The sequence below is a fragment of the Schistocerca cancellata genome, chromosome 5, assembly GCF_023864275.1.
Source record: "Schistocerca cancellata isolate TAMUIC-IGC-003103 chromosome 5, iqSchCanc2.1, whole genome shotgun sequence".
In the NCBI taxonomy this organism is placed as follows: Eukaryota; Metazoa; Arthropoda; class Insecta; order Orthoptera; family Acrididae; genus Schistocerca; species Schistocerca cancellata.
The window spans coordinates 474,097,161-474,123,679 of NC_064630.1; the positions used below are offsets into that span (position 1 = coordinate 474,097,161).

A 26,519-nucleotide genomic window follows, 5' to 3' on the forward strand; every position below is an offset into this window, starting at 1 on the left:
TAGTCGCCTGTAGAATTGGATCCTTTGCCACCGTCAGCACCACTAGTTTCCATCACAAATCCAGAGGCCGGAACACCAGTTCCAAGCCAAAGATCTATTTAGTGCATATACACACCTGGCTTGAACTCTTACGAGAATCGGAGAAATGCCGCGACTAATGAGGGTAATGTGCGAGGGGCACTGCATTAGTAGTGCGTGGACAAGTTGAGGGTTTCAAACGTAAAGGAAGCGTAGGGTAGTCCGTGTAATTGCAATGACTACTGTGTCCGGGTAACACTGTGGTCAGCGCATCTGCCCGGTAAGCAGGAGACCTGGGTTCGAATCTCGGTCTGGCACATATTTTCAGCTTACCCCATTGATTTACGTCAATCCCCTCTCGCAGCAGTTCTCTTTAATTCCTTTGTGTCTTAATGCAGAGGACTGCGTTCATGCCTTAACGCTGATCCAAACCTGAAGAAAAGCTATTAAGGAAAGACAAATTAACATCATACCCTACGAATTGTCTCTCTCAGGTCAATAACAACACACATAAAAACAGAGATTCGTACTGTTCTACAGTGGCTAATGAGAGCTCCTGTAAGGGACACCAATCAAAATGTAGTTTTTAGTATTTTTTAATGTGAAAACGTTAATGTAGAGCTTGTCTCACAATGTATACCGAAATGTAGTGATAACAGGGATAAAATGGCTCTAAGCACTATGGGACTTAATTTCTGAGGTCATCAGTCCCCTAGAACTTAGAACTACTTGAACCTAACCAACCTAAGGGCATCACACACATCCATGCCCGAGTCAGGATTCGAACCTGCGACCGTAGTGGTCACGCGGTTCCAGACTATAGCGCCTAGAACCGCACGGCCACACCGGCCGGCAAACAGGGATAATCGCAGAAATAGCAGTGTAGGTAAATCGTAATAAGGATAAGTGGTGATTCGGAATCGTGTATAGAGGAGTACATTTGAGAAATAGTTGCTAATAAAGCTCAGAATTCAGGTCGGGGTTTTATATACAACAGGCCGGCCGCTGTGGCCGAGCGGTTCCAGGCGCTTCAGTCCGGAACCGCGCGACTGCTACGGTCGCAGGTTCGAATCCTGCATCGGGCACGGATGTGTGTGATGTCCTTAGGTTAGTTAAGTTTAAGTAGTTCTAAGTCTAGGGGACTGATGACCTCAGATGTTAAGCCCCATAGTGCTTAGAGCCACTTGAACTTCTATATACAACAGGAATAAACTACATCAAAAAAGTAGGTGTTTGGAAATATGAAGGTAGAACGTTGTTTTATATTAAACCGAAATATTGTACCAGAGACAAAAACAAACACCGTCCGAACAGGCCTTGAAGGCTCGACGATACCGACCAGCCGCCGTGTAGTTCTCACCCTTAGGCGTCACCGGATGTGGATACAGATACGGAGGGGCACGTGGTCAGCGCACTGCTCTCCCGCTGTTGTCAGTTTTGGTGACTGGTTATCGCTACTTCTCAATCAAGTAGCTCCTCAACTTATCCTGACAAGGGCTGAGTTCACCCCGCTTGCCAACAGCACTCGGCAGACCCGGACGGTGACTCATCCTAGCGACAGCGCTTAACTTCATTGATCTGAAGGGAACTGGTGTTACCACTGTGGCAAGGCCGTTGGCCGTACCATATACAAGGAGCAATCAGAATTAATGAAAACGAGACTTATGGGAAAAGGTAATCGTCATTACTGCTAATACATTTATCCTACGGTGAGATAAGACGGTCAGTGCCTTCACGGAAATATGTTGGAGGTTGCCTATGCAGCCATAAGTGTACTCTAGCCATAAGTGTACTGAGGAAAGCAACTCTTCGTCCGAAGCAAATCGACGGTCATGAATGTGTCGCTTCAAGGCTCCAAAAATATGGAAATCGCATGTCTAGAGACTGGGACTATGTGGAGGATGTGCATGGACTTCCCAGTGAAACTTCTGCAGCCTTCTCGAAACAACCATGGCAACAAACTGAAACCTTAAACCTCGTTTCAAAATGCATTCATGTAGTATGTTCGCAAATTCATGACCGTTTGGCTGCTGCGGAAAACTAGCGGAAGGATGTTATTGGAACAAATACTCTGGTGAAATGGAATTGCAGAAGATGATCACGCTGTATTAGATGGAACTCCTATTGGGGTTTCCGTTGAATGCCCTATGAAATAGTTACCTTCTGTAGATAACATGAGCTTCTTCACAGTGAACTGTCCTCGATCGCTAGGAAAGATTACAGGTCACTCTCATTTATGAAGTGGGAAACGGACGCTTGCACAGAGTTACAGCCAATGGTACACATCACCTACTCTTCCAGGTAGCAAATTGGGAACGGAAAGCTTCTCAGAAAAATCAGCAAGATACTCGTTGTGCGCCTCCTGCGAAATAAGGAAGCAAGTTAACGTACTGTCGACATGACGCCATTGGAGACGAGACGTAAGGTTGGATTACGAAGGGAAATCGGCTCTGTCATTTTCACACGAACCTTCCCTCAAGCTGCCCTGGACATGGATGCCCGGGCGGGGGTATGAATCGCCATTCTCCCGTATGCAATCCCGTGTCTACCACTGCGCCAGCTCCTTCGCGCAACAGACAACCGTTCAAACACGGTATCCCGCAAAGCGTGGATGTGTGGGTATTGATGTCGTGCTTCTGGTTTTTCAGAAGGTGTTCAACACAGTGCTGAAAATGTCGACGGAATATCAGCTGAAATATACGTCCAGTCTAAGAATTACTGAGATGGAGAACTGTGTGATTAGCTCTGAGTAATGGACACAGTAATAAAAATACCCCCCAGAATCCGACTTCAGTGACAGTCCTTTCGATTATTCACGTGGTTTAAACACTCGTACCGCCTGACAAAAAAAGTGAAGTACCCAGATGACATGGAGGAGGGACGTTAATGTACGAGGCCGTGCCAAAAGGTAATACTTTCAAATTTTTTGTATGTAAACTCTTAAATCTTTTTAAATAAAATAAACGTTATTCAAAATCTACATCTACATTCTTCATGTCTACATATTTGCTGACATCTGTCGGTAGAGAGCTCCTAATTGTAGCGTTTAATATGGCGGTGCGTAACGCAATTACATCGACGTGTGAGAAACAGCTTGCTGTAATCGAGTTTCGAATTCGAAGAGCTCGTCCACACACGGAGCACCCGCCTCCTTCAGCATGGCAATTCCAGTCCACACACGAGCGCTGCAACATCTACAACAATCCGACACCTTGGGTTCACTGTCATCGATCATGCTCCATGTGGTCCCGACTTGATCCCATCCGATTTTCATCTGTTTCCAAAACGTGAAAAACACCTTAGAGAACTTGACTTTCGTGGTGATGAAACGGTGCAAGCAGAGGTGGCAGTATCAACAAACTGGTCAGTCGTTGGGAGAAATGTGTTCGTCGCCACGGTCACTTTGTTGAGAAATAAATATTTTGACATGAAGAATGAATATGCAGAACGTTAATAACGTTTGTTTTATTTAATAAACTTTAAGAGTTTTCACACAAGATATTCGGAGGCATTACTTTTCAGCACACCCCCGTAACTTTGCACATATACACACACATTCTGTGGATATGTAAATGGTTAGGGATGCAATTGACTGTGGCAAGTAAAACAGACACTAGAGTGCGTTAGTGTTGTTCGTGTTTAGTGTTATTACCAAGCCTTGTAGGTTATACGAGGGGAAGTTGGAAAATAAGATTCCCCTGTCGACTGTGGGCAGAGCTGTGTGATTTGGGCGAAAGACGACACGGCAGATGAACGCGCATGTGCAAGACATCGATACACCATTAGGTAGGTGTCGACTGCGAACAAGCAGATGGCGCTGTCGCAGTGCCTGCGCAAAGCGGAGGCCAGCCGCTCAGTCTTTTCCAGGAACTATGGAGAGAAGGTGCGTTTTGGAGTCGTGGCCAAAGGCGGAAGTGAGGGCTGTTATCCGCTATGGATGGGGACGTGGAGTATCAGGCACAGAAATTCATAACCAGCTTGTTGAGGTGTATGCGTCAGGTGTGATGTCGAGGCAAATGGTGCGGAGATGGTGCCAGCAATTCAGTGATGGACGTCAGCAAGTGCAGGACATACTGAGACCTGGCCGGACTCGCACGGTCACTACAGATGCAAATGTTAGGAAGGTGTATGACACGATTAAAGCGAACCGGCGTATCACCATCGATGAAGTAGTGACAGAACTTGGAATCGAACATGAGCGAGCTCACAGGATTGTGCACGACATTCTTCGATACAGGAAGGTGTCAGCACGGTGAGTGCCCCGCCAACTGACCCCGGCACACACGGAACAACACATGGCGTTCAGCCTGGAACAGCTCGTTCGTTGCCATGAATCTGGCAATGACCTTCTGTTTCGGACTGTGACGGAGGAAGAAACGTGGGTCCACTGTTACACGCCCGAATCGAAGGCCGCATCCATGGAGTGGAAACATCCGTCATCACCTGTCCGAAAGAAGTTCCAAAGCAATCCGTCTGCAGGTAAAATGCCACTCACTGTTTTCTGGGATGCCAAAGGAGTTTTGCTGCTGGACTTTCTGGAGGATGCAACCATCAATGCTGTGCAGTACTGTGCTACTCTGTCGAAATTGAAAGAGGCGATTCGGAAAAAGCAGTGTGGCCTTCTCAGATCTGGCGTTCTGCTGTTGGATGACAATGCGAGACCACACACGGCGATGGCAATGCAAAACCATATTGCAACTCATGGTTGGGGGCGCCTACACCATCCGCCTTACAGTCCGGATCTCGCACCAAGTGACTTCCATCTGTTTCCTCCTTTGAAGGAGACTCTCGGCGGAAGGCGCTTTGGCAGCAACACTGACGTCAAACAAGCTTTTCAAAACTTATTCCGTATGCAACGCCCTGATCTTCACCTGGAAGGCTTTTTGAAGCTCATTAAGCGGTATGAAAAATGTCTCAATGTACTTGGAAATTATGTACAAAAATAAAGATATGTCTTGTCTTTAATGTCTCATTCTCTTTTTTTTCCTTTCACACGCAACTCTGACCACAGTCGACAGGGGAAACTTATTTTTCACCTCCCCCACATATAAGGGGCTTGAACAGCGTCAGGTCTTGAGTGATCGTTGTGAACGAGACGGAGCTGTCGCGTACTCTTGGAAGACAGAGTTTGAATGTAGCCTCATTGTGCGGCTCCATTCGACGGGCTTGTCGAATTGTCCAATATCCAGATTTGTCGGGCAGTAGGATGTCGCAGTCGCCCAATGTGAAGGCAGACATGCTCGTTGTCAAGGTTGCGGACGACCATCTCTGACAACTACATTCGAGAATCGTCCTAGTGTGCACCGGGAGCATCGTCTGCCCTTCACATCTTCGCCCTGCCATCCGAGAGCTGGACTCCCTGCCACATTCCCTATCATTCCTCACCGTTGGTCAGAGACTGGCAGCAGCCGGTTAGGGAACTGTCGTCCAGACACAACACAAACGCCTGTGTGTGGAATGGTTCCGTGACCTGGAAGCGTGCACTGCTGACGAATGGCGTCGCATTCAGTTCAGCGATGAATGGTGGTTGTAAACTACCCCGGATGACAATTGTTGTCGAGTGTGGCGAGGACCTGGCAAGAAGTCTCATTCTTTCAGTGTTTTGGAAAGACGCATTGATGTTATTCCTGGTGTCAGGATGTGAGGAGCTATCGGATATCACTTCAGATCACGACTGGTACTAATCGAGAGATAACTAAAGGCGTAACGGTACGTCATGGAGTTTCTGCATCGCTGTATGCTACTTCTCATGTGACAGTATCGGGGTGCCATCTTTCAACAGGACAACGCTTGTCCACACATGGCACGTGTCTCTATAAACTGTTTGTGTGATGATGAGGTACTTCCGTGGTCAGCAAGATCCGTAGATCTGCCTCCGGTCAGACATATATGTAGGACGAACTAGGAGGTCAACTCCCAGTGCTAGTATGCAGGGTATTAAGAACCAGTTACAACGGTTGTGAGTCACCTTGCCTCAGGAGGGGATGCAACGGTTTTATGATGCCCTTCCCAACCGTATCAATGCACGCATCCAGGCCTAGTGGGTGTGACCTCATACTGCCAAGTTTTTTGATAATTAGACTCGATTTTGTAATCACTACAATAATATCACCTACTGGCTCAATGGGTGAAGTTGAGTTTATTTTTCCGCCAACCCTTCTGTGTGTTTCACTATTTTTGTCTGGCAGTAGATTTGAGTTCAGCGTCTCGAAACGATAGGAAACGGAAACAATACACTTTGAAGTGCCAACGAAACTGGTATAGGCATGCGTATTAAAAAATGAGGTACGTAAACAGGAAAAACACGGCGCTATGGTCGCCAACGCCTATATAAGACAACAAGTGTCTGGCGCAGTTGTTAGATCGGTCACTGCTGCTACAATAGCAGATTATCAAGATTTAAGTGAGTTTGAACGTGGTGTTGTAATCGGCGCACGAGCGATGGAACAAAGCGTCTCCGATGTATCGTGAACATCAGGAATCTGGTAAAACATCAAATCTCCGACATCGCTGCGGCCGGAAAAAGATCCTGCAAGAAGGGGACCAACGGCGACTGAAGAGAATAGTTCGAGCCGGCCTCTGTAGCCGAGCGGTTCTAGGCGCTTTGTCCGGAACCGCGCTGCTGCTACGGTCGCAGGTTCGGATCCTGTCTCGGGCATGCATGTGTATGATGTCCTTAAGTTAGTTATGTTTAAGTAGTTCTAAGTCTAGGAGACTGATGACCTCAGGTGTTAAGCCCCATAGTGCTTAGAGCCATTTGAACCATTTGAAGAGAATTGTTCAAAGTGACTGAAGTGCAACCTTTCCGCAAATTGCTGCAGATTTCAATGCTGGGCCATCAGTAAGTGTCAGCGTGCTAACCATTCAACTAAACACCAACGATATGGGCTTTCGGAGCCTGTTGATGATTGGAAATATGTTGCCTGCTTGGGCAAGTCTCGTTCCAGATTACATGGAGCGTATGGACGTGTACGGGTATGGAGACAACCTCATGAATCCATAGACCCTGCATGTCAGCATGGGACTGTTCAAGCTGGTGGAGCCTCTGTAATGGCGTGCGGCGTGTGCAGTTGGAGTGATATGGGACCCCTGGTACGTTTAGATACGACTTTGACAGGTGACGACACGTACGTAATCATCCTGTCTGATCACCTGCATCCATTCATGTCCATTGTGCATTCCAACCGACTTGGACTATTCCAGCAGGACAATGCGATACTGCACACGTCCACAATTGCTACAGAGTGGCATCAGGAACACTCTTCTGAGTTTAAACACTTCCGCTGGCCACCAAACTCCCCAGACATGAACGTGCCACGTCATGTTGCGGCTCTTCTGCGTGCTCGCGTGGGCCTTACACAATATGAGGCAGGTCTACCAGTTTCTTCGGCTCTTCCCTGAATGTGTTCATAGTAACGACGGTGTTTAATTCGTTGCGAGAGTAATGGGAAGAAGCATCCGCGGGAGACTGTATACAAGAACAGTGTGTGATCGTTTTTTGAGAACTGCTGGACATTTTGGAATCCAGGAGCAATGGAACTGGAAGAATGAAATCACAGAAATGTTGGGATCGTAACGTGCAGTTACACGGAAGTTTTGCGGAAATGTAGTATGATATCAAAATAATATGTACCATTAGAAGTAAAACGCCTTTCTTCTTTTAGTATGTTTTAACGTACATTTAAGAGGAACGATATACTAAACTGACAGTGAAATATTTATATTTCCTCCAAGGATAGGATGAGAGAGATAGAGGAGCATTTGGAAGCATGCAGCTATATTTCCCTCGCTTATTACGTGAACTGAATAGGACAAAGTACCCTCCATCACCTGCTTCATGACGACATCCGACGGATGCTTTGTAAATTTTAGATATGAGAGAAACAATATGACATTGGAAGTATACCAAGATTTTCAGAATACAAGAAGTAAAATTTTGAAATAAACATAAGGTGTTCAAACAACTCGTACACGTGCAAGAAGCCGTCGGATTTGACGCCATTTTCATACGTCACTGATGCTCACGAATTGGTTTGACGAAGCTGAACGGCAGCACTCTACACGTCTATGTCACAATGGTGTCATGGGTGGCACCACATTGCCTTCATACTTTGACACAACAAGTGCTACGTTTAGAGGAAAAAATGGGGAAGGAGATAATCAGATGGAGCCAACTGGTAGGGAAAACGCTCGGAGGACATTACTGCATAACGACATACGGAGATGTGGAACGCTAGAAAAACAACAACTACACGGTCTACACTCTCAAGTGCCACATGGAAGCTACAAAAGAGTATTACCTGCTCACCCATGAAGTTCTATTGAGGAGACCATACGGTACAGCTGATTTTCCCGATTGCCGTTCTTAGGCACAAGTTTCTCTTTCACATTGTCAGCCACCGACAGCTCAAAGAGAACTGGGCGGGAAGTGTTGCACGGGTGCGTTCCGACAATGACGGCCAAATACGAGTAATTTTAGCCGACGTGCACGTGACGCGCGCATGTATTTCGGAGCAGGTGGTGGCAGCGCGGATGCCTCCGGCCGCCTTGTGTAACCGCTGGCTGCCGGTCGGCCGACTATGTCGCAATTACCCGCAGTGTGCTCCCAATGTCAGGGACAATCTACAATAGCGCCAGCGCCGACAGCCAGCGGAAAAAACCCCCACGGCACCACCGCCCAAGACGCGGGTCGCTGTCCGCTCTAGCGCACATCTTCGGGAACGCGAGGCGCGTGTCAGAAACGGGCGCCGGCTGGTTAGAAAATACGAATGTCTGCACTTGCGCAGTAGGAGGCACAGTTCCTCTGTGAGCCAAAAGCCAAAGATCCTCATACAGTTATTGCATTCTCTTGGCGAACTGCAGTACAACGTATACAGTCGCGACACGCACTACTCTTGAAAGATGTTTCGTTTGACACCTGGAGTGACACTAGCGCTCCAAGTGGCGAGAAAGCAGGTCGTCTCTTAACGTCTTACACGTGCCGCGCACGACAGGAGTAATGTTTGTTTTCTACTCCGTTTCTACGTAGTTCACGAAATATTTATTTTTATTTCACAAGCTTTAGTCTGAGATCAAGGTATGTGGATAACCCCAAAATATGGTATGCCTCAATAGAAAATCAAAGTACTTGCGCAGTTTATTACATTTGAATCAGTCATTTTATAAATGACCTTACTCCAAAATCATCATATTTCAGGAATCGAGAAAAATGTTTTATCTTGTACATGTCATAACTTGAACAGTTTTTAAAAGCGCCAAAAATAAGTTGATAGTAGGCAACAATAAAGCTCTTTTTAGAGTGAAACAAATTTCACTGTACAGAGACAGCTTTCTGCAGCGTCCACGATCGATGCACAGTATTCCTTCACAGTATACTGTGCACAAGATCCACTCTCCTTACTATACGTTTTATCAGAACAAAATCCATGTCACAAGCATTAAAAGAGTGGCCCCTTATAGGAAAGAATTGTCACTTTCTGAAATTTCCCTGTATACACTAATACAGCACACAACCTAATCATGCAATGATTCTTGTTTTATCCAGTGCATCCATCGGAAAACAATCTCAACTAGTAATTAATACTGTTGGATGCATTTTCTTTTATGTAGTTTGATAGGTATTAACAAACCTCCTTTGCCCCGGTTTTTGCTGTTCCATCATGGTACGCGTACATTAGAGAACTTTTGATATTTTTAACAAAACAAAACATTAACCACAGTTGCCCGAGATAAAATACATTCTGGACAGGAATGTGTGATAATGATTCGGCATAAAATCAAAACACAGGTCTAACACGCTATTGTCTTTTTGGCACTATACTTCGGTTTCTTTCATTACAGAACAAAACATTTTTCTACGGCGTTGATGATCCAGTAATTCAGCAAAAGCCACTCGTTTTGCAACTTCACTAAGAGAAGAACTCATTATCTTCACTTTCAAAACTTCACATTTTACTCAAGTGACCAACTGAGAATGGCCCAAGGCAAGACTGAAGTTTCCTCTGAAGTATTTAGCTTAATATAAGTACGTAATTCTCGAATCACGATATTTCTCCAGGAACATATCATGCTTAAATTTTATTGACAATCTAGCATCAAGACACTTGTACTCACATGGACTGTTGTGAGAATGATGCACTGGAAAGGAGTCTGTGTGGTCACTATTAGTTCCTGCCGTCCTGAAGACAAAGAGTGATTTTTATTTCCTACATCTCTCATATCTTGAGGAGATTTACCTTGAAGAATAGGGTCCTGCAATCTCCGTACTCTGACGAACTGTAGTTGAAATAACTAACACTAGTAGCAAAATTATAGAAAAGGCTTTATTCCAGGAATGAAGACCTTTCTAAACTGAAGTATGATTCGATGTAGCCTTGTGTCCATTAAGACGGCTCGAGTGAAGTCCATTCTATACAGAAATGCGCAGTTACTAAAAGAACCGTTTCTAGGGTGAGATGTCATATCCGCCAATTTTGGAACAAAGTCCTTTCTTTAATGACTGATTCAAATGTTTCTTCCGCCACTGAAACCAACAGAATACAAACACGCCATTTCACCCGTAATAATCATGGACAGGTCCTTACACGTGTTTTAGTCATTAGAACACTCACTGCGAAAATTGCGACTTTCGCTTTATTTTTATGTTGAGTTAGATAATGCACTACTAACTAACACTAGAAATATGTTGAAAGCTTTGGAACATGACGGTGATTACATCAGCTTTCACTCAAATGAACGCAGTATGTTAATCTTGCTCTAGTAATTACTCAGTCTCTAAAAACGTTTACAGATAACAAATGTCATCATCTGAAAATTACTAAATAAGAAATATATTCTACATATTTTACATGCAGTGATTAAATGTCTTAGTAAATACACAACAACTGCTAAGACAAGCAGAAAATGGCAATACGTTTCTGAAGACAAAAAGATGCAGGAAGGTGCAGTCTTCTAAAAAGATGCAGACAGATGGACTTCAGTTAAAGTTAATGTCGGGGGCAGACCATACACTGATATAAAGTGATGAAAGACAGTAGTAAACGAGCAAGATGTGATAATGGTAATAAAGAAATAAAACAGAAATAGAAAAATGCATGTACGAACTTATTTGTTTGTGGTTGACAATCCCTGCAAGACAGTAGCAAGGCCAAAATCATATGATACTTATAATCACTTCTGAGTTTCCAGGGGTCACTCGAGGATGCGTCCCCTTTAACTTTTTGAATCGTCAGAGGGGAAGAAAAGCAAATTTTTAATTATATTCGAAGCCAGAAAAGTTATACATCAGTGGCAATACTAGCAAAAGCAGGTAATGATACTAGATTTCTTTTATATATGGGGCATTTGTAAATCTTGATATTCCTTTCAAGTGTCATGGAAGCCAGCCTGACAGACTTTTCGAAACGAGATTAGACTGTCCATCTGTACAATATTAATTAAATTGTTCTGCTTGTGAATGGTAAGCGCTTTCGTTCTTTTACTTCCGTATTTAGTGTTGAAGAGGTTAAGGAAAACTGTTGAATTATATTAGAATTACAAATTCAAAATGAATCGTAATATTACACAGCATTTCTCATCCCCAGCGAATAAAAAGAATGCGTTGGTTGAGGGCGATGATGAAAATGGCAGAGTTGATGAAAGTAAGGAAAAGAGTGGAAATACACTCCTGGAAATTGAAATAAGAACACCGTGAATTCATTGTCCCAGGAAGGGGAAACTTTATTGACACATTCCTGGGGTCAGATACATCACATGATCACACTGACAGAACCACAGGCACATAGACACAGGCAACAGAGCATGCACAATGTCGTCACTAGTACAGTGTATATCCACCTTTCGCAGCAATGCAGGCTGCTATTCTCCCATGGAGACGATCGTAGAGATGTTGGATGTAGTCCTGTGGAACGGCTTGCCATGCCATTTCCACCTGGCGCCTCAGTTGGACCAGCGTTCGTGCTGGACGTGCAGACCGCGCGAGACGACGCTTCATCCAGTCCCAAACATGCTCAATGGGGGACAGATCCGGAGATCTTGCTGGCCAGGGTAGTTGACTTACACCTTCTAGAGCACGTTGGGTGGCACGGGATACATGCGGACGTGCATTGTCCTGTTGGAACAGCAAGTTCCCTTGCCGGTCTAGGAATGGTAGAACGATGGGTTCGATGACGGTTTGGATGTACCGTGCACTATTCAGTGTCCCCTCGACGATCACCAGTGGTGTACGACCAGTGTAGGAGATCGCTCCCCACACCATGATGCCGGGTGTTGGCCCTGTGTGCCTCGGTCGTATGCAGTCCTGATTGTGGCGCTCACCTGCACGGCGCCAAACACGCATACGACCATCATTGGCACCAAGGCAGGAGCGACTCTCATCGCTGAAGACGACACGTCTCCATTCGTCCCTCCATTCACGCCTGTCGCGGCACCACTGGAGGCGGGCTGCACGATGTTGGGGCGTGAGCGGAAGACGGCCTAACGGTGTGCGGGACCGTAGCCCAGCTTCATGGAGACGGTTGCGAATGGTCCTCGCCGATACCCAGGAGCAACAGTGTCCCTAATTTGCTGGGAAGTGGCGGTGCGGTCCCCTACGGCACTGCGTAGGATCCTACGGTCTTGGCGTGCATCCGTGCTTCGCTGCGGTCCGGTCCCAGGTCGACGGGCACGTGCACCTTCCGCCGACCACTGGCGACAACATCGATGTACTGTGGAGACCTCACGCCCCACGTGTTGAGCAATTCGGCGGTACGTCCACCCGGCCTCCCGCATGCCCACTATACGCCCTCGCTCAAAGTCCGCCAGCTGCACATACGGCTCACGTCCACGCTGTCGCGGCATGCTACCAGTGTTAAAGACTGCGATGGAGCTCCGTATGCCACGGCAAACTGGCTGACACTGACGGCGGCAGTGCACAAATGCTGCGCAGCTAGCGCCATTCGACGGCCAACACCGCGGTTCCTGGTGTGTCCGCTGTGCCGTGCGTGTGATCATTGCTTGTACAGCCCTCTCGCAGTGTCCGGAGCAAGTATGGTGGGTCTGACACACCGGTGTCAATGTGTTCTTTTTTCCATTTCCAGGAGTGTAGATTCGCGTGAGCTGAAAATACGCTATTTACGTGCGGGCCTACTTCTGTAAATAGACATCTGGCTACAGACAGGAAAATAAAGGAGCAAAAGAAGGAGAAATATGATAGTGATATTCTGATACCGATCTGGAACTTGCTTTAAACAACAAGATTCATCTGGAAGGTATCTCTTTTAACCCTAATTCTAGATATTGTTTACAAAGCTGATTTATATACTTACTGTAAGAGATACGTTGAAAGTATGTTATAATTTCTGACAGAAATAATTTCTAAACGTTAGACAGTGGCAACAGGTCACTCAGAGTATCACTTAATTTTTTTTCCAGAAAATCGGGCTGCTTATATTAATAAAATAGTAACATTTAGAGGGAAAAAAGTACAATAAACAATGGCTTGTACTGTTATATTCCTAAAAGACTAGAGGAACTACTGTTCTGGGAAACTAAGAGCAGATGTCATAAAATGTAAAGGAAAGCTTTGTGTAGACAAATGGACAGAAACACGCCAAACAGAATAATTTATAATATTAAATAGGAAACATTTCCTGACGTTTTGAAAAATTATGTTTATTTGGTCACGTACTATATCTTGGCTCACTAGGCCGTCTATAAGTGACAACAGAATGTCTGAAACACAGATACAATGACGTGCGACATACAAAGATTTTATTTTTAGAAAAATAATGAAATTTACGTAGGAAAGTATTACATTTTTTGTCACGTGTAAGTAATTAAATGAACTAAAAAAAGGAAAGAAAGCTTTTTGTATAGGTGCATTTAACAAATTATGAAAATTTTGGATTTACAATTTCAGTCTATTACTAGAAACTAAAACTTAATTAAACTGGGGACAACGGGAATTGTGTTGGATCATTTAATACCAAGCTGACATTTTGTGTCATATGTTGGTTTATTCTCAGTATTTCTGGCTGGGTCATCTTTCTACTTTTCTCTTCAGAATGTAAATCTTTATTTTCTACAGCACATGTGCTGTTTTCTGTCAAAGTATGATAACCAAAAGCTGAAATTGTCTGTCTTAATCTCCAGCTTATCTCATCATTAGATAATCTAATTGCCTCAGCTATGCCTGACTGACCAATATATACTTTCCCACAGTACTTCTATGTGATTTTGCGTATACCTTTCGTCTTTAATATCGAAAAAATATTTTGGTATGCGGTTTGTACGGTTAGTATTACGAAACCTTTGACTGTTTTCTGAAATTTTGTCAATATAGTGGACGATGCACCAGTTTTTGTAGCTACTGACTTGTTCCTGTTGGCCTCTATACGGAAGTGGTGTAGTTTTACTAGTATCAATCAGGGCAAAGCTGCGGCTGTTACTTGAAGAAATATGTTCGATGGTCGGAGTTCTGTTTGAAAAGAAGATTCAGGTAATGAGACATATGAGGCGATGCAGCATTGAATGGAAAGGTGTATGTCTGTACGAGTTCTGGGAACTTGCAGGGATTTTGTATGTGTAGCTACGGATTTTATGTAAATGCAAATTAGTGTCTCTTTGTGTTCGTATCTGTACAAAAGGTTCAAGAAACCTATCGATGAGCCTTTCAGCATCATTGTGAATTATCTTACATTGGAAGTTTGAAGGTTATAGTAATGTACCTAATTGTCTAGTGGTACCAGTCCATAAATATGGAACAATCCATATGTCTGAACCAGTACTTAATTCTGCAGTTCAATGGCTCCTTCTGTAGAAAATTTTGTTCGAAATCGTCCATGAAAATTTCAGTATAGGTCTAAGAGGAGAAATCGTAACTAGGTCATCAGACTCAGTCCAGTAGGAACATTTTTAAATAAGCTAATGACATAAAATGATACTAGTTTAGAACTGTATGTGATTCGCATGTCTTTTATTTTTTCAACAAGGGCTGTGGCATTTGTGATACCATGTTTTGGTTTAAAATTAGTTTTCTTTTAACGAGGTAATCTAGATTTTTTGCTAGTAATAACAAGAGGCAAAAAAGGATGGCATTACCGGGCGTACTGGAATGTCATCTTTAGGTATTTTAGGTGTCATATAAGCTATGAGCTACTGGATGCATATTAGCAAACGTACGGCTGTTGGTTTCCGATATAATACTTTTATATGGTTTGATGGTAGTTTTTACTTGTTCATTGAAAGCTGCAGTCGGATCTTTGTAGATGTTGAAGATCAGAACTATCGAGGAACTAATTCACTTTGGTAAAGTAATTACTTTTGTTCAAAAGAACTAAACTGGTTGATTTGTCAACTTTGGCAGCGATGAAATTGTTGGAGATTATTTTCTTCTTAAACTTGTATAATGTTCTGTCGAAAAGTGTGTCACTACCAACAGCACTGTTTAACACGTGGGCTACCTAATGTTTCGCAGAAATATCATTTCCTAATGCATACTCAAGATCTAGTTTGAGTACATCTAGCTGTCTGTCAGTCATTGTCCATGACGGAGCATATTACCTTTATTTAACACTTGGAGTTCATTCCTAGTAATTGTTACAGTAGATAAATTCGTGACTCAATCAGAAAACATTTGAATGTGAACGAGAGTTATTTATCTTTGGTTAACTGCAACAGTTTTTCTTTTTTGCGCCGATTCATTTGGCGGATAAATGCATTTGTGTCTTCGCGTACAATGCGATCAGAACTTGGAACTCGCACGGATGTGTAACTGTCGTAATAAGTGTGTGACAAACTTTCAAACGTGAACTTACGCTATACCGGATTTTGCATCAATTTCGCAGTTCTTCTCTTATTCATATTTTCTCGCTAACCTTTACTGCAGCAGATGAAGCACACTTTGATTTATTGTTGTAGTTTTCTCGTATCTGTTCCACTATATGAATCTGGGTTTCAGACTAAACAACAGACTATCAAACTAAACTCTTCAAGTAATGGCTACAGTTCTGCCCTGATTTACAATATACTAAAGAAAATGAGAATGCGTAAAATTATACCACTTCTGTACGAAGACCAACAGGAACCAGTCAGTAGTAACAAAATTTCAGATAACCTCAGTAAAAAGTTGGCGTCCCGCAACTACAGACCTGCATTTTGTAGTACCAACAGCATATCAAAAATTTTACTCAGTAGCAAAGACGTGTGGTATGTGTAAACTCAAGTGCAAGTACTGTGGAAAGTATATGTTGGTCAGTCAGGGTAGAACTGTGGCAGTTATGTTATCTGAAAGTGAGAGAAGCTGGTGATTGAGAGGGATAGTTTAAACTCTTGTCCATCATCTTTTGACATAAAATCACTCATATGATGTAGAATGTGAAGTTTTATATTCTGTAAAGAAAAGTAGAAAGTTGATACTGCCAGAAATACAGGGAACGAATTAACATATGACACAGAGTGTAAGGTTGGTATTCAATGAGGAAATTTAGTTTCTTTTTTCCCCTGTTTTAAATTAAGTTTCAGGTACAAATAATGGATAGAAATCGCAAATTCATATTGTTTTTAATCATTTGTTCAATGTACCTCCACAAAATGCTTTGCTTCCTTTTTTTAGTTCATGTAATTACTTACGTGTGTAAATAAATGTAATACTTTCCTATATAAACATTCTATATGTCATAACTTTTGTAGCTTTTGCGTAAATAAGATCTGTGTAGGTCCCAAGTCATTGTATCTGTGTTTGCGACATTCTGTTGGCATCTGAAGATGACATAAGAAACCGAAAACCTTTTCGTGATCAAATAAATGTAAGTTTGCAGAACATCAGGATGTGTTTCCTATGGAATATTATAATCATGTTCTGCAAAGCAGCGACAGAAAATTGAATTAAATAGTAATTTTTTTAACACAGAGAATGAATTAAAGGTTGTCCTAATGGAACAGATGGATATTTGCTTCCTTTCTTATTGAGCAGTTTTATGTTGCATGGTTAATCAACTTCTATAAGTAATTATTGGTTACTTTAACGTCTCAGACCTGATGATCTCTAAAAGTACTTATGAAACCTAAAAATGAGAATTTAGGGTTTTATTCTTGTTGTTTCTACAAGTTATTGTGCTATAAAGGATCTTGATTATAAAAAGAAATTTATAAACCAATATCGTTAACAATACTACCTCTAATCACCACCTGTAGTCAACAGTTAATCTTGCTAGCCGCTTGGAGTAATGCGTTTCCAGTGGGTAACAAACACAAGCATATGTGTCGCAGTTGTTTATGTTTGACTTTTGTATCTTCGAAAATTGGTTAAGGAAATGGATTGACATTTAGGAAGAATGGGGTTGAATCTTCATCTGGCCATCAAACCTTAGTTTTTCTATGGCGTCGTTATCGTCTTAAGTGAATAAAGGATCTGTCCTTTCAAAATACCTAGACGGATTCTCTCTTAGTCTTGTTGTGTCGGAACAATAGTCTTTCTCCGTCATGTCTTGGCGTCCATGCAAGTTAAAATGGCAGCAAAAACAAGAAGTTCCAACGTTCATGAATTACGATCATTAGTTTCTCAGTGCGAAAACGTGTAGTGCTGTGAAAAGAGTGAAATTTATGCACGGTCTGTAATGAGTGAAGGAAACATAAAGCAATGGTGTGGTGTAGTGAGGAAAGACCATATGGATGTTTACGACGGGCAGCGGGAGCGCCGGGGGGATGTCACCACACTTACCATTCAAACAGCAGACATTCTTAGACACGAGAAACAAAAACCGATAAAAACTGGGGTTCATAACAACTCAGCTTGGCTTGGAACTTCCCCCAGACGTCCATGGCATCACTGCAGCGAACTGACACAGGCTTACTATGTGCAAAGTTACTATCGACGACAATGACAGGAGCTCGCAAAGTCCAAACATTGTCATGAATCTTCCAGACCGGAGGTAACTTCTCCTCTCGAATGTATGGGTATAGTCTGCCCTGTAGTAGGTCAATGGGAAGACATCTGCTTTACCTGCGATTAGCTTTATGTAGTCGTTCCACTTTAAATCGCTCCGTCTGCATCTCCTAGTTTTTTGTGGAAATAACTGTTTCCAGTGATTGTTCTGCAATCGTGTAATGATACAATAATGGGAAGTTCTGTCTGTATATTCTTCGAGTGTCTGCCAGTTAAGATTTTTCAACATTTGTATTACACCCTCCCGCCACGTTACACTAGTGTATGTTGACGACTAGCTTTTCAATCCCTGGACCAATCATCTATCCCTCTGCAGGTCTTCCCGAATTTCGGTACAGTTTCCAAGCGTCTTCACTTCTCTGTATACAGACGTAAAGTCCCCGACAGTCTGACTGTACTTCCGACGTTTTCTATTAGGTTATTGAAGTATAGGGTGAAAATTAATGCCCCTATAACACTCCGTTGGCGTAGTCGCGAAGTTAAACTTACGTCTGAAGATTTATCTGCGTTGAGAGTGCCAAGAAATCGTCAGTTCAGTCTCACAGCTGGTCTGATATTCCGTACGATTTTATTTTGTTCACTAGGCACCAGAGCTAAGTCATATAGAACGCCTCCCAGAAGCCAAGAAACACGGCTTCAACACAGAGGGTAGAAGAATATCAGAGGTTCATTGCCAGAAAGTCGGTTTATGAAGTTTTCTAACCAGCGAGTTGTACGACTTCTTTCTTCGAATGTGTGCCAATTAAGGTTTTTAAACATTTGTGTTACACTCTCCCCCCACTGAAACAAGCATGTGACCTTTCGCGCAGTCTTTAGCTGCATATGCTCGGTGTCCTTTTCTAGTCCGATCTGGCATGGGTCACGTACACATGAGCAGTATCTACGCCTATATCTACATCTACAGCAGCACTCTGCAAACCACCGTGAAATGCATGACAGATATTACTTCCCATTGTACCACTTATAAGGGCTTTTTCCAGTTCCATTCACGTACGGAGCGCGGGAAGAATGATTTTTTTTAATGCCTCGGTGCTTGCTGTAATTAATCTAACCTTGTCCTCGCGATCCCTAATGCAGCGATACGTAGGCCGTTGTAGTATACTGCCTAGAGCCATCATCTGAAGACGGTTCTGGAAACTTTGCAAATAGACTATCTTGAGACAATGCGTCTACTTTCAAGTGGCAGTCAGTTCAGTTTCTTCAGCGTTTCTATGACTCTCTCCCACGGCTCAAACAAATCTCTGATCGTTCGTACTGCACTTCTATGTATACGTTCAATATCCTTGTTATTCCTACTTAGTACGGATCTTACACACTTAAGCAGTATTTTAGGAGGGGTCCCAAGAGTGATTTGTGAGCAGTATCCTCCGTAGAAGTCTACCACCTACCTTTCCTACGACTGAGCCTATATAACAATTATATTTCTTATATCTACTAAGTATTACACCCAGCTATTTGTATGATTTGCTGGATTCTCGTTGTGATTCGTTAATACTGTAGTCATGGAATACTACATTTCCTCGTTTTATAAAGTGCACAACTTTATATTACTGAGCCTTTAACGCAGTTTGTAAATCTTAGCACCACTTTGAAATTTTGTCGAGATCCGACTGAATATCTGTGCAGTATTTTCCAGACAGTACTTCGTTAAAGACAATGGCATCATCTGCGAAAAGACTGATGTTATTATTAACAATGTCTGCAAGGACATTAATATACATCAGGAACAGCAACGGTCCCAACACATTACTCTAGGTCACACCCAAAGTTCAAATAGCTCTGAGTACTATGTGACTTAACATCTGAGGTCATCAGTCCCCTAGAACTTAGAACTACTTAAATCTAACTAACCTAAGGACATTACACACATCCATGCCCGAGGCAGGATTCGAACCTGCGAGCGTAGCAGTCGCGGGATTCCGGACCGAAGCCCCTAGAACCGCCCGGCCACCGAGGCCGGCTACACCCAGTTACTTCTGCATCTACAGAAGACTCCTCACCCTATATAACACGCTGCAGTCTCATGACAACAAATCCTCAGTCTAGTTACCAGTTTCTCTCGATGCCCCAAAAGATCGTACATTTCATACTAACCGTAGGTATCACACTGAGTCATATGGTTTTCGAAATCAAGAAATATTGCATCTGCCTTGATCTGTTTCTTTCATGATTTCATGCGAGAAAAGTCCAAGTCGAGTTTCAGATGATCCATGTTTTCAGAATCCATGCTGGTTCGCATGGAAGAGGTCATTTTGTCGATATCTTCTGAGATTATAAGACATAAGGATGACAAGAATACTGAACAGTAGTTTTGTGGATCAGTTCGACTACCCTCCTTTTTGATGGGTGACATCGGTGTTTTCTTCTAACAGTGGAGCTCGAGGGAGCTACCGTAGATTATGATTAAAAGAGGGACTAACACAGCCACAAATCGGTATAGACTCAGATAGGGATTCCATCAGGCCCTGGAGCTTTGTCCGATTTCAGCGTTTTCAGCTGTTTCTCAACACCACGGCCACTAATATGTCTATAACACCTATTCTTATGAAACTTCCTGGCAGATTAAAACTGTGTGCCCGACCGAGACTCGAACTCGGGACCTTTGCCTTTCGCAAAGGTTCGCAGGAGAGCTTCTGTAAAGTTTGGAAGGTAAGAGACGAGGTACTGGCAGAAGTAAAGCTGTGAGTACCGGGCGTGAGTCGTGCTTCGGTAGCTCAGTTGGTAGAGCACTTGCCCGCGAAAGGCAAAGGTCCCGAGTTCGAGTCTCGGTCGGGCACACAGTTTTAATCTGCCAGGAAGTTTCATATCAGCGCACACTCCGCTGCAGAGTGAAAATCTCATTCTGGAAACTTCCCCCAGGCTGTGGCTAAGCCATGTCTCCGCAATATCCTTTCTTTCAGGAGTGCTAGTTCTGCAAGGTTCGCAGGAGAGCTTCTGTAAAGTTTGGAAGGTAGGAGACGAGGTACTGGCAGAAGTAAAGCTGTGAGTACCGGGCGTGAGTCGTGCATCGGTAGCTCAGTTGGTAGAGCACTTGCCCGCGAAAGGCAAAGGTCCCGAGTTCGAGTCTCGGTCGGGCACACAGTTTTAATCTGCCAGGAAGTTTCATATCAGCGCACACTCCGCTGCAGAATGAAAATCTCATTCTGGACCTATTCTTAAATTTGTGAGGATATGGGTTGCGGGAGGGTGCCAGGGGGGGGGGGAGGCTATGGGAGGGGTATATCTCCGAATTTTCATTTCCAAAGGAAACTGAAAACGGTGTTCAGCGCTTGCACTTTTCCGCTACAGTTGTAAAGTTCTATTATTGTCACACGACCGGTTTCGGGCTCTGACACGTCAATCTTCAAGTGTTGTAACTTGGTGCTGCGACCTCCGAGCGCCGCAGCGGACGTGTACTAGGCGCGGTGCGCTGCCTACGAGCGCAGAGCTCTCTTGCTTTGCTACCCTCGATTTCGTTTCCTGTCTCGCCCTGGAGTATCTGGACACTAGCTTCCATACCACTATAGCCTTTACATACGACCAGAATTATTTTGGTTTTTGTGAGAGATCCGACAATATTCTGCTACGGTAGACGTCTTGCGCCCTTCATGCATTACCCTCTTGCCAGTCAGACGATATCCTTCAGTGTTTCTGAAATAAACCGCTTTCAGCTGTACATGAACTTTTACAGGAACACGACCGTTTTAAATCACATCTTCAGGTGTACATATATAAGACAGGAAACGCACAATCAGCCGGCCGTTGTGGTCGAGCGGTTCTAGGCGCTTCAGTCCGGAACCACGCTGCTGCTACGGTCGCATGTTCGAATCCTGCCTCGAGCATGGATCTGTGTGATAGCCTTAGGTTAGTTAGGTTTAAGTAGTTCTAAGTCTAGGGGACTAATGACCTCAGATGTTATGTCCCATAGTGCTCAGAGCCATTTGAACCATTTTGAAATGCACAATCGTCATTATGATAGAAAAACTGATACGTATCCTAATAATCTATGCTCGTGTCAACTAACATGAAATACTCACATGTCAATAAAACATTTATGCCCTGAAATGGGAAGGAGAGAGACTCAACCTTCTCAGAAAGAAATAGTCTTACGCGCAACAAGAAGGTCGTCATAGTTCAAGCTGACCAGTTGAGAAACTCTCACGTTAAAAGCGCGTTTACCTTCAATGAAGAGAGCAAAATAAGAAAACAAGAAAAGTTAAAAGTCCAGCTAGCATCACTGAAAGCCGTCGGTTTAGAAAAAACACTTCACACCAGGCGCCGGCGACGGTTCTAGGCGCTTCAGTCCGGAACCGCGCGACTGCTACGGTCGCAGGTTCGAATCCTGCCTCGGGCATGGATGTGTGCGATGTCCTTAGGTTAGTTAGGTTTAAGTAGTTCTAAGTCTAGGGGACTGATGACCTCAGATGTTAAGTCCCGTAGTGCTCAGAGCCTTTTGAACCACACCAGGCAGCGGTGGACGGTAACGCTCCAACCACCTCGCCGTGCAGCGCCACACTGGTAGTCAGTGTGCTCATGTGTATCACGGAGGGCACTAGCGCCACCATGCACATAGCGGTGGAAATTGCGAACATTTTCTTGCCTATCCGTATATCATGGGAATGACTGAGGCCGCGTTACATAGCATAACCATATAAAGTACTCCAGGGTAAAAATCGTTAACTTCAAATAGATCAGACGCAAGAGCATATAACAACTTGTTCAGGATCAATAACCAAGCAGTCGAACAACTATGACATTATTACCTTGAAACGTAATCAAAGTCCGACAGTACTGTATTATCTCCATCTATTTGTTGAGAGTGTGACACCCAGTCTCCAAGGGAGAAAATCTACGACCCGGTCACGAATCGAACACTGGACTTTTCGGTTAGCAATTCGCTGCGCTGACCTCGCAGCTACCTAAGCGGACAAGTTTGGAGTTTGCTGGAGTCGCTAACTGTTTGCGAAGCAACATGGTGGTGACTGTGTGCGGGAAAAGCACACTTGCACTAAGATTTTGTTAAGCATTCACAGCGCACGTTTAGTTCACGCCTAACTGTTTTCTTGACTAGGACCACGAAGTTTAAGATGGTGGACTGCAACGAACTTTGATGATACTGAATCGCGGCTCCCATGTGGAGCACTGGTCTTCATACTCTTTATGAGGCGAGTAAGTTTGGACATTCCGCACAGAAACCGTTTGCTTCTATTTCATCCAAATGGTAGAACATTTAATTTCAACACAGTGCCTGTCAGTGGACGTTTGTCAATGTTTTGCGACTTGTGTAGATTTTGATTTGTTTGATTATCTCAGTGCTGGAACTCTGTGTGCCAAGTGTGTTCTGCGTATTAATTTTACACGTGCTGTCGTGGTTTAACTACCTTTGGACACAATTGGTACAACTGGTAGAACTTTCATGGATTTCTCACTGTAATTAATGTAAAAGCCAGAGTCAATCACCGTGGATATTGTACTTCGCGTTTCTGTGAATGACCTTTCAGCAGAAAAGTTAAGTCTTTGAGATGAGGTAACGCAGCTAGCGAAGTGGCGACCTTTATTCTAAATAACGTGTGATTATTTGATATCTTGTAATTGTGAGGTATTATAACAGACTGGGTCCACATGGCCATCACACTGCACGCATCTATCGGACACATTATCTTGCATATTTTTCATGCATCGTGAGGTGAAATGAAATGTCGTGTGACCAGGGCCTCCCGTCGGATAGACCGTTCACCTAGTGCAAGTCTTCTGAGTTCACGCCACTTCGCTACTTGCGTGTCGATGGGGATGAGATGATGATGACAACACAACACGCAGTCCCTGAGAGGAGAAAATCTCCGACCCACCCGGGAATCGAACCTGGGTCCCTTGGCATGACATTCCGTCGCGCTGACCACTCACTTACTGGGGAGGGCATAGTGAGGTGTTTGTTACGATTTCTCACGTTTTTGTACTTCCTGTTTCCTGTCGCTATGCCCATGTAAATCGTTGCATAGAGTAAGTGTTCCCTGTCAAAGTAATATTCTACAATTCTTTGCAGTCAGATCACGATACTAGTTTGATGTTGAGTGTAATATTATATATGAGACGGCATACGTTCTAATTCAGAGCACACCTGACTTAATTTCAAAGATAATCCGCTTTAAAAACCTCCTTGGAACCTTACAGGTATATACTTTCACACGTGCCTCCAGTCAGCATATTTCATGAATTGACATAGCATGTGTCTCAGGCATGTCCAAAAATTCTTCGAGACGACATTTGGAGCCAGTTTGCTTCTATGCCAAAACGAGTACAAGGGCGTACTGGTGCCAGTGGGGGTCAAGTTTCATACTGGTGTTGACTATCACATTAGTCCCGAAATGAATGCAAGTCTGATCGTTTAATACTCATTATGTAATGAACATCTCCATATAGTTCGATAAACGTCGGGCTGATGGTTCACGGTATTAAAGTTTTCGTTTTCGTGACTGCAGTAACCACCTTAACCTTTAAGTTTTCCAGAAAAGTCGTAGGACAGACGCACGTAATAATTATAAGCCTATATCGTTCACGTGAATCTGCTGTAGGATATGGAACATGTTTTATGCTCGTGTATTATGACGTTTCTGGAGAACAAAAATCTTCTCTATAAAAATCAACATTGATTCCGTAAGCAGACATCTTGCGAAACTCAGTTCACTCTGTTCTTCCATGAGATCCATAGCACTGTACACATCTGGGCTCAGGTTGATGCCGTCTTCGTCGACTTCAGGAAGGCTTATGACACTGTTCCGCACTGCTGTTTAGCGAAAAAATACGAGCTTACCGCGAAACTTCCCCTTTGTATGTAAAAGAATGACAGTGCTGCAAAAACTCTTATGTTATTTGATTTTGAAACAGCTGAGCAAAACTCAATGTACTCAAACAGTTTTCTCTTTACTTATTCTGTTCAGCACTAAACTGACACAATATTTTTAGCGCAACGCAATCTGACTTTCAATAATCCCTACAAAAGAATGGCCCTAACTAACACTAACCTATACCTTTCATGAATCACTTACCTCACAAAAATCTTCGTTACTCGAACTACTGTAATACAGCGCGCGCCCAGTACTGCCAGCAAAATAAAAGATTCTAACTACTGAACGCACTAACTACTGATAGGCATAGTTAGCAAATGTAGTATTTTGATAGAGAACAAACAATGAATTTATTATTATTAAGGTAAATTCATTGTGTGTCCGCCAGAAAAAGGAAATATATATATATATATATATATATATATATATATATATAAATTTCGTTTTTCTGGCGGACACACGTCCAGATCGTCCGCTTATAGTAACCTCTCAAAACTCAACATAAAAACCTAAACAGCTTACTTACAACCGCAGATTTGCGAATAGATTCAGACAGATAGACAACACGTCGCTCTTTACGGAATAGAATCGTCAGTTTTAAAGGTAGTTTCATGGTACCGCAAGGAAGTGTGATTGGACCTTTACTGTTTACATTGTACATAAATGATCCAGAAGAATGCATCGGAAGCTCTTTAAGACTGTTCGCAAATGATGCAGTTGTCTACAAGAAGGTAGCAACGCCAGAAGACGAACGGAAAGGACCTACAGAGGACTGATGACTGGTGCCGGCTCTGCCGGTTGACTCTGAATGTTAATAAATGTAACACATTGTGCATACATGGGAAAAAAACTCCGTTTGTTTACAGCTACACTACTGACAACACATTGCGGAAACAGTAACTGCCATAAAAATCTAGGAAAATCTATCCGGAGCTGCTTGAAGAGGAATGATCACATAAAACAAATAGTAGGATAAGCAGATCCCAGACTGATTCCCTATGAATATAGGGAGATTCGATCCACTGAAGAAGTGACTTACAAGGCGCGTGTTCGACCGATTCTTGAGCACTATTCAAACTGGGATCCTTGCCAAGTAGCACTCTCAGAAGAGATAGAGAGAATCCAACGAAGAGCAGCGTTGTGAAACTTCCTGGCAGATTAAAACTGTGTGCCGGACCGAGACTCGAACTCGGGACCTTTGCCTTTCGCGGGCAAGTGATCGACCAACTGAGCTACCCTAGCGCGACTCACGCCCCGTCCTCACAGCTTTACTTCTGCCAATACCTCTGTAAAATTTGGAAGGGAGGAGACGAGGTACTGGCAGAAGTAAAGCTGTGAGGACGCGGCGCAAGTTGTGCTTGGGTAGCTCAGTTGGTTGAGCACTTGCTCGCGAGAGGCAAAGGTCTCGAGTTCGAGTCTCGGTCCCCGCACACAGTTTTAATCTGCCAGGAAGTTTCATATCAGCCACACTCCGCGGCAGAGTGAAATCTCATTCTGGAAGAGCAGCGTGTTTCGCCACGGGATCGTTTATTTTGCGCGAGAGCGTTAGAAAGATGCTCAACAAACTCTTGTGGCAAACACTACAAGAGAAGCTTTGTGCGTCAAGGAGAGGTTTGCTGTTGAAATTTCGAGAGAGTACTTTCCAGGAAGAGTCGGATAACGTGTTGCTTCCTCCAAAAGACGTCTCGCGAAATGACAACGAGGAAATCCGAGCAACTGGAGGTAATACAGAGGCTTACCAACAACCGTTCTTC

At 43.6% G+C, this 26,519-nt stretch overlaps 1 protein-coding gene across 6 annotated transcripts in view; it reads right to left on the bottom strand.

Moving 5' to 3' along the window:
• The window catches only part of LOC126188141 (proton-coupled amino acid transporter-like protein CG1139), a 287,833-nt gene that overhangs the window by 126,325 nt on the left and 134,989 nt on the right, over positions 1 to 26,519 (bottom strand). For 2 of the 6 annotated variants that reach the window (XM_049929635.1, XM_049929632.1), the window contains exon 1: positions 8,319 to 8,427. The exons of 2 other annotated variants lie outside the window; for them this stretch is intronic. In XM_049929635.1, the coding sequence (XP_049785592.1) occupies positions 8,319 to 8,330 (12 nt within the window). In that variant the 5' untranslated portion in view covers positions 8,331 to 8,427. Of the gene's footprint in view, positions 1 to 8,318; positions 8,428 to 26,519 lie in introns of those variants that run through there. 2 more of the 6 variants (XM_049929637.1, XM_049929634.1) reach the window with 2 other exon arrangements.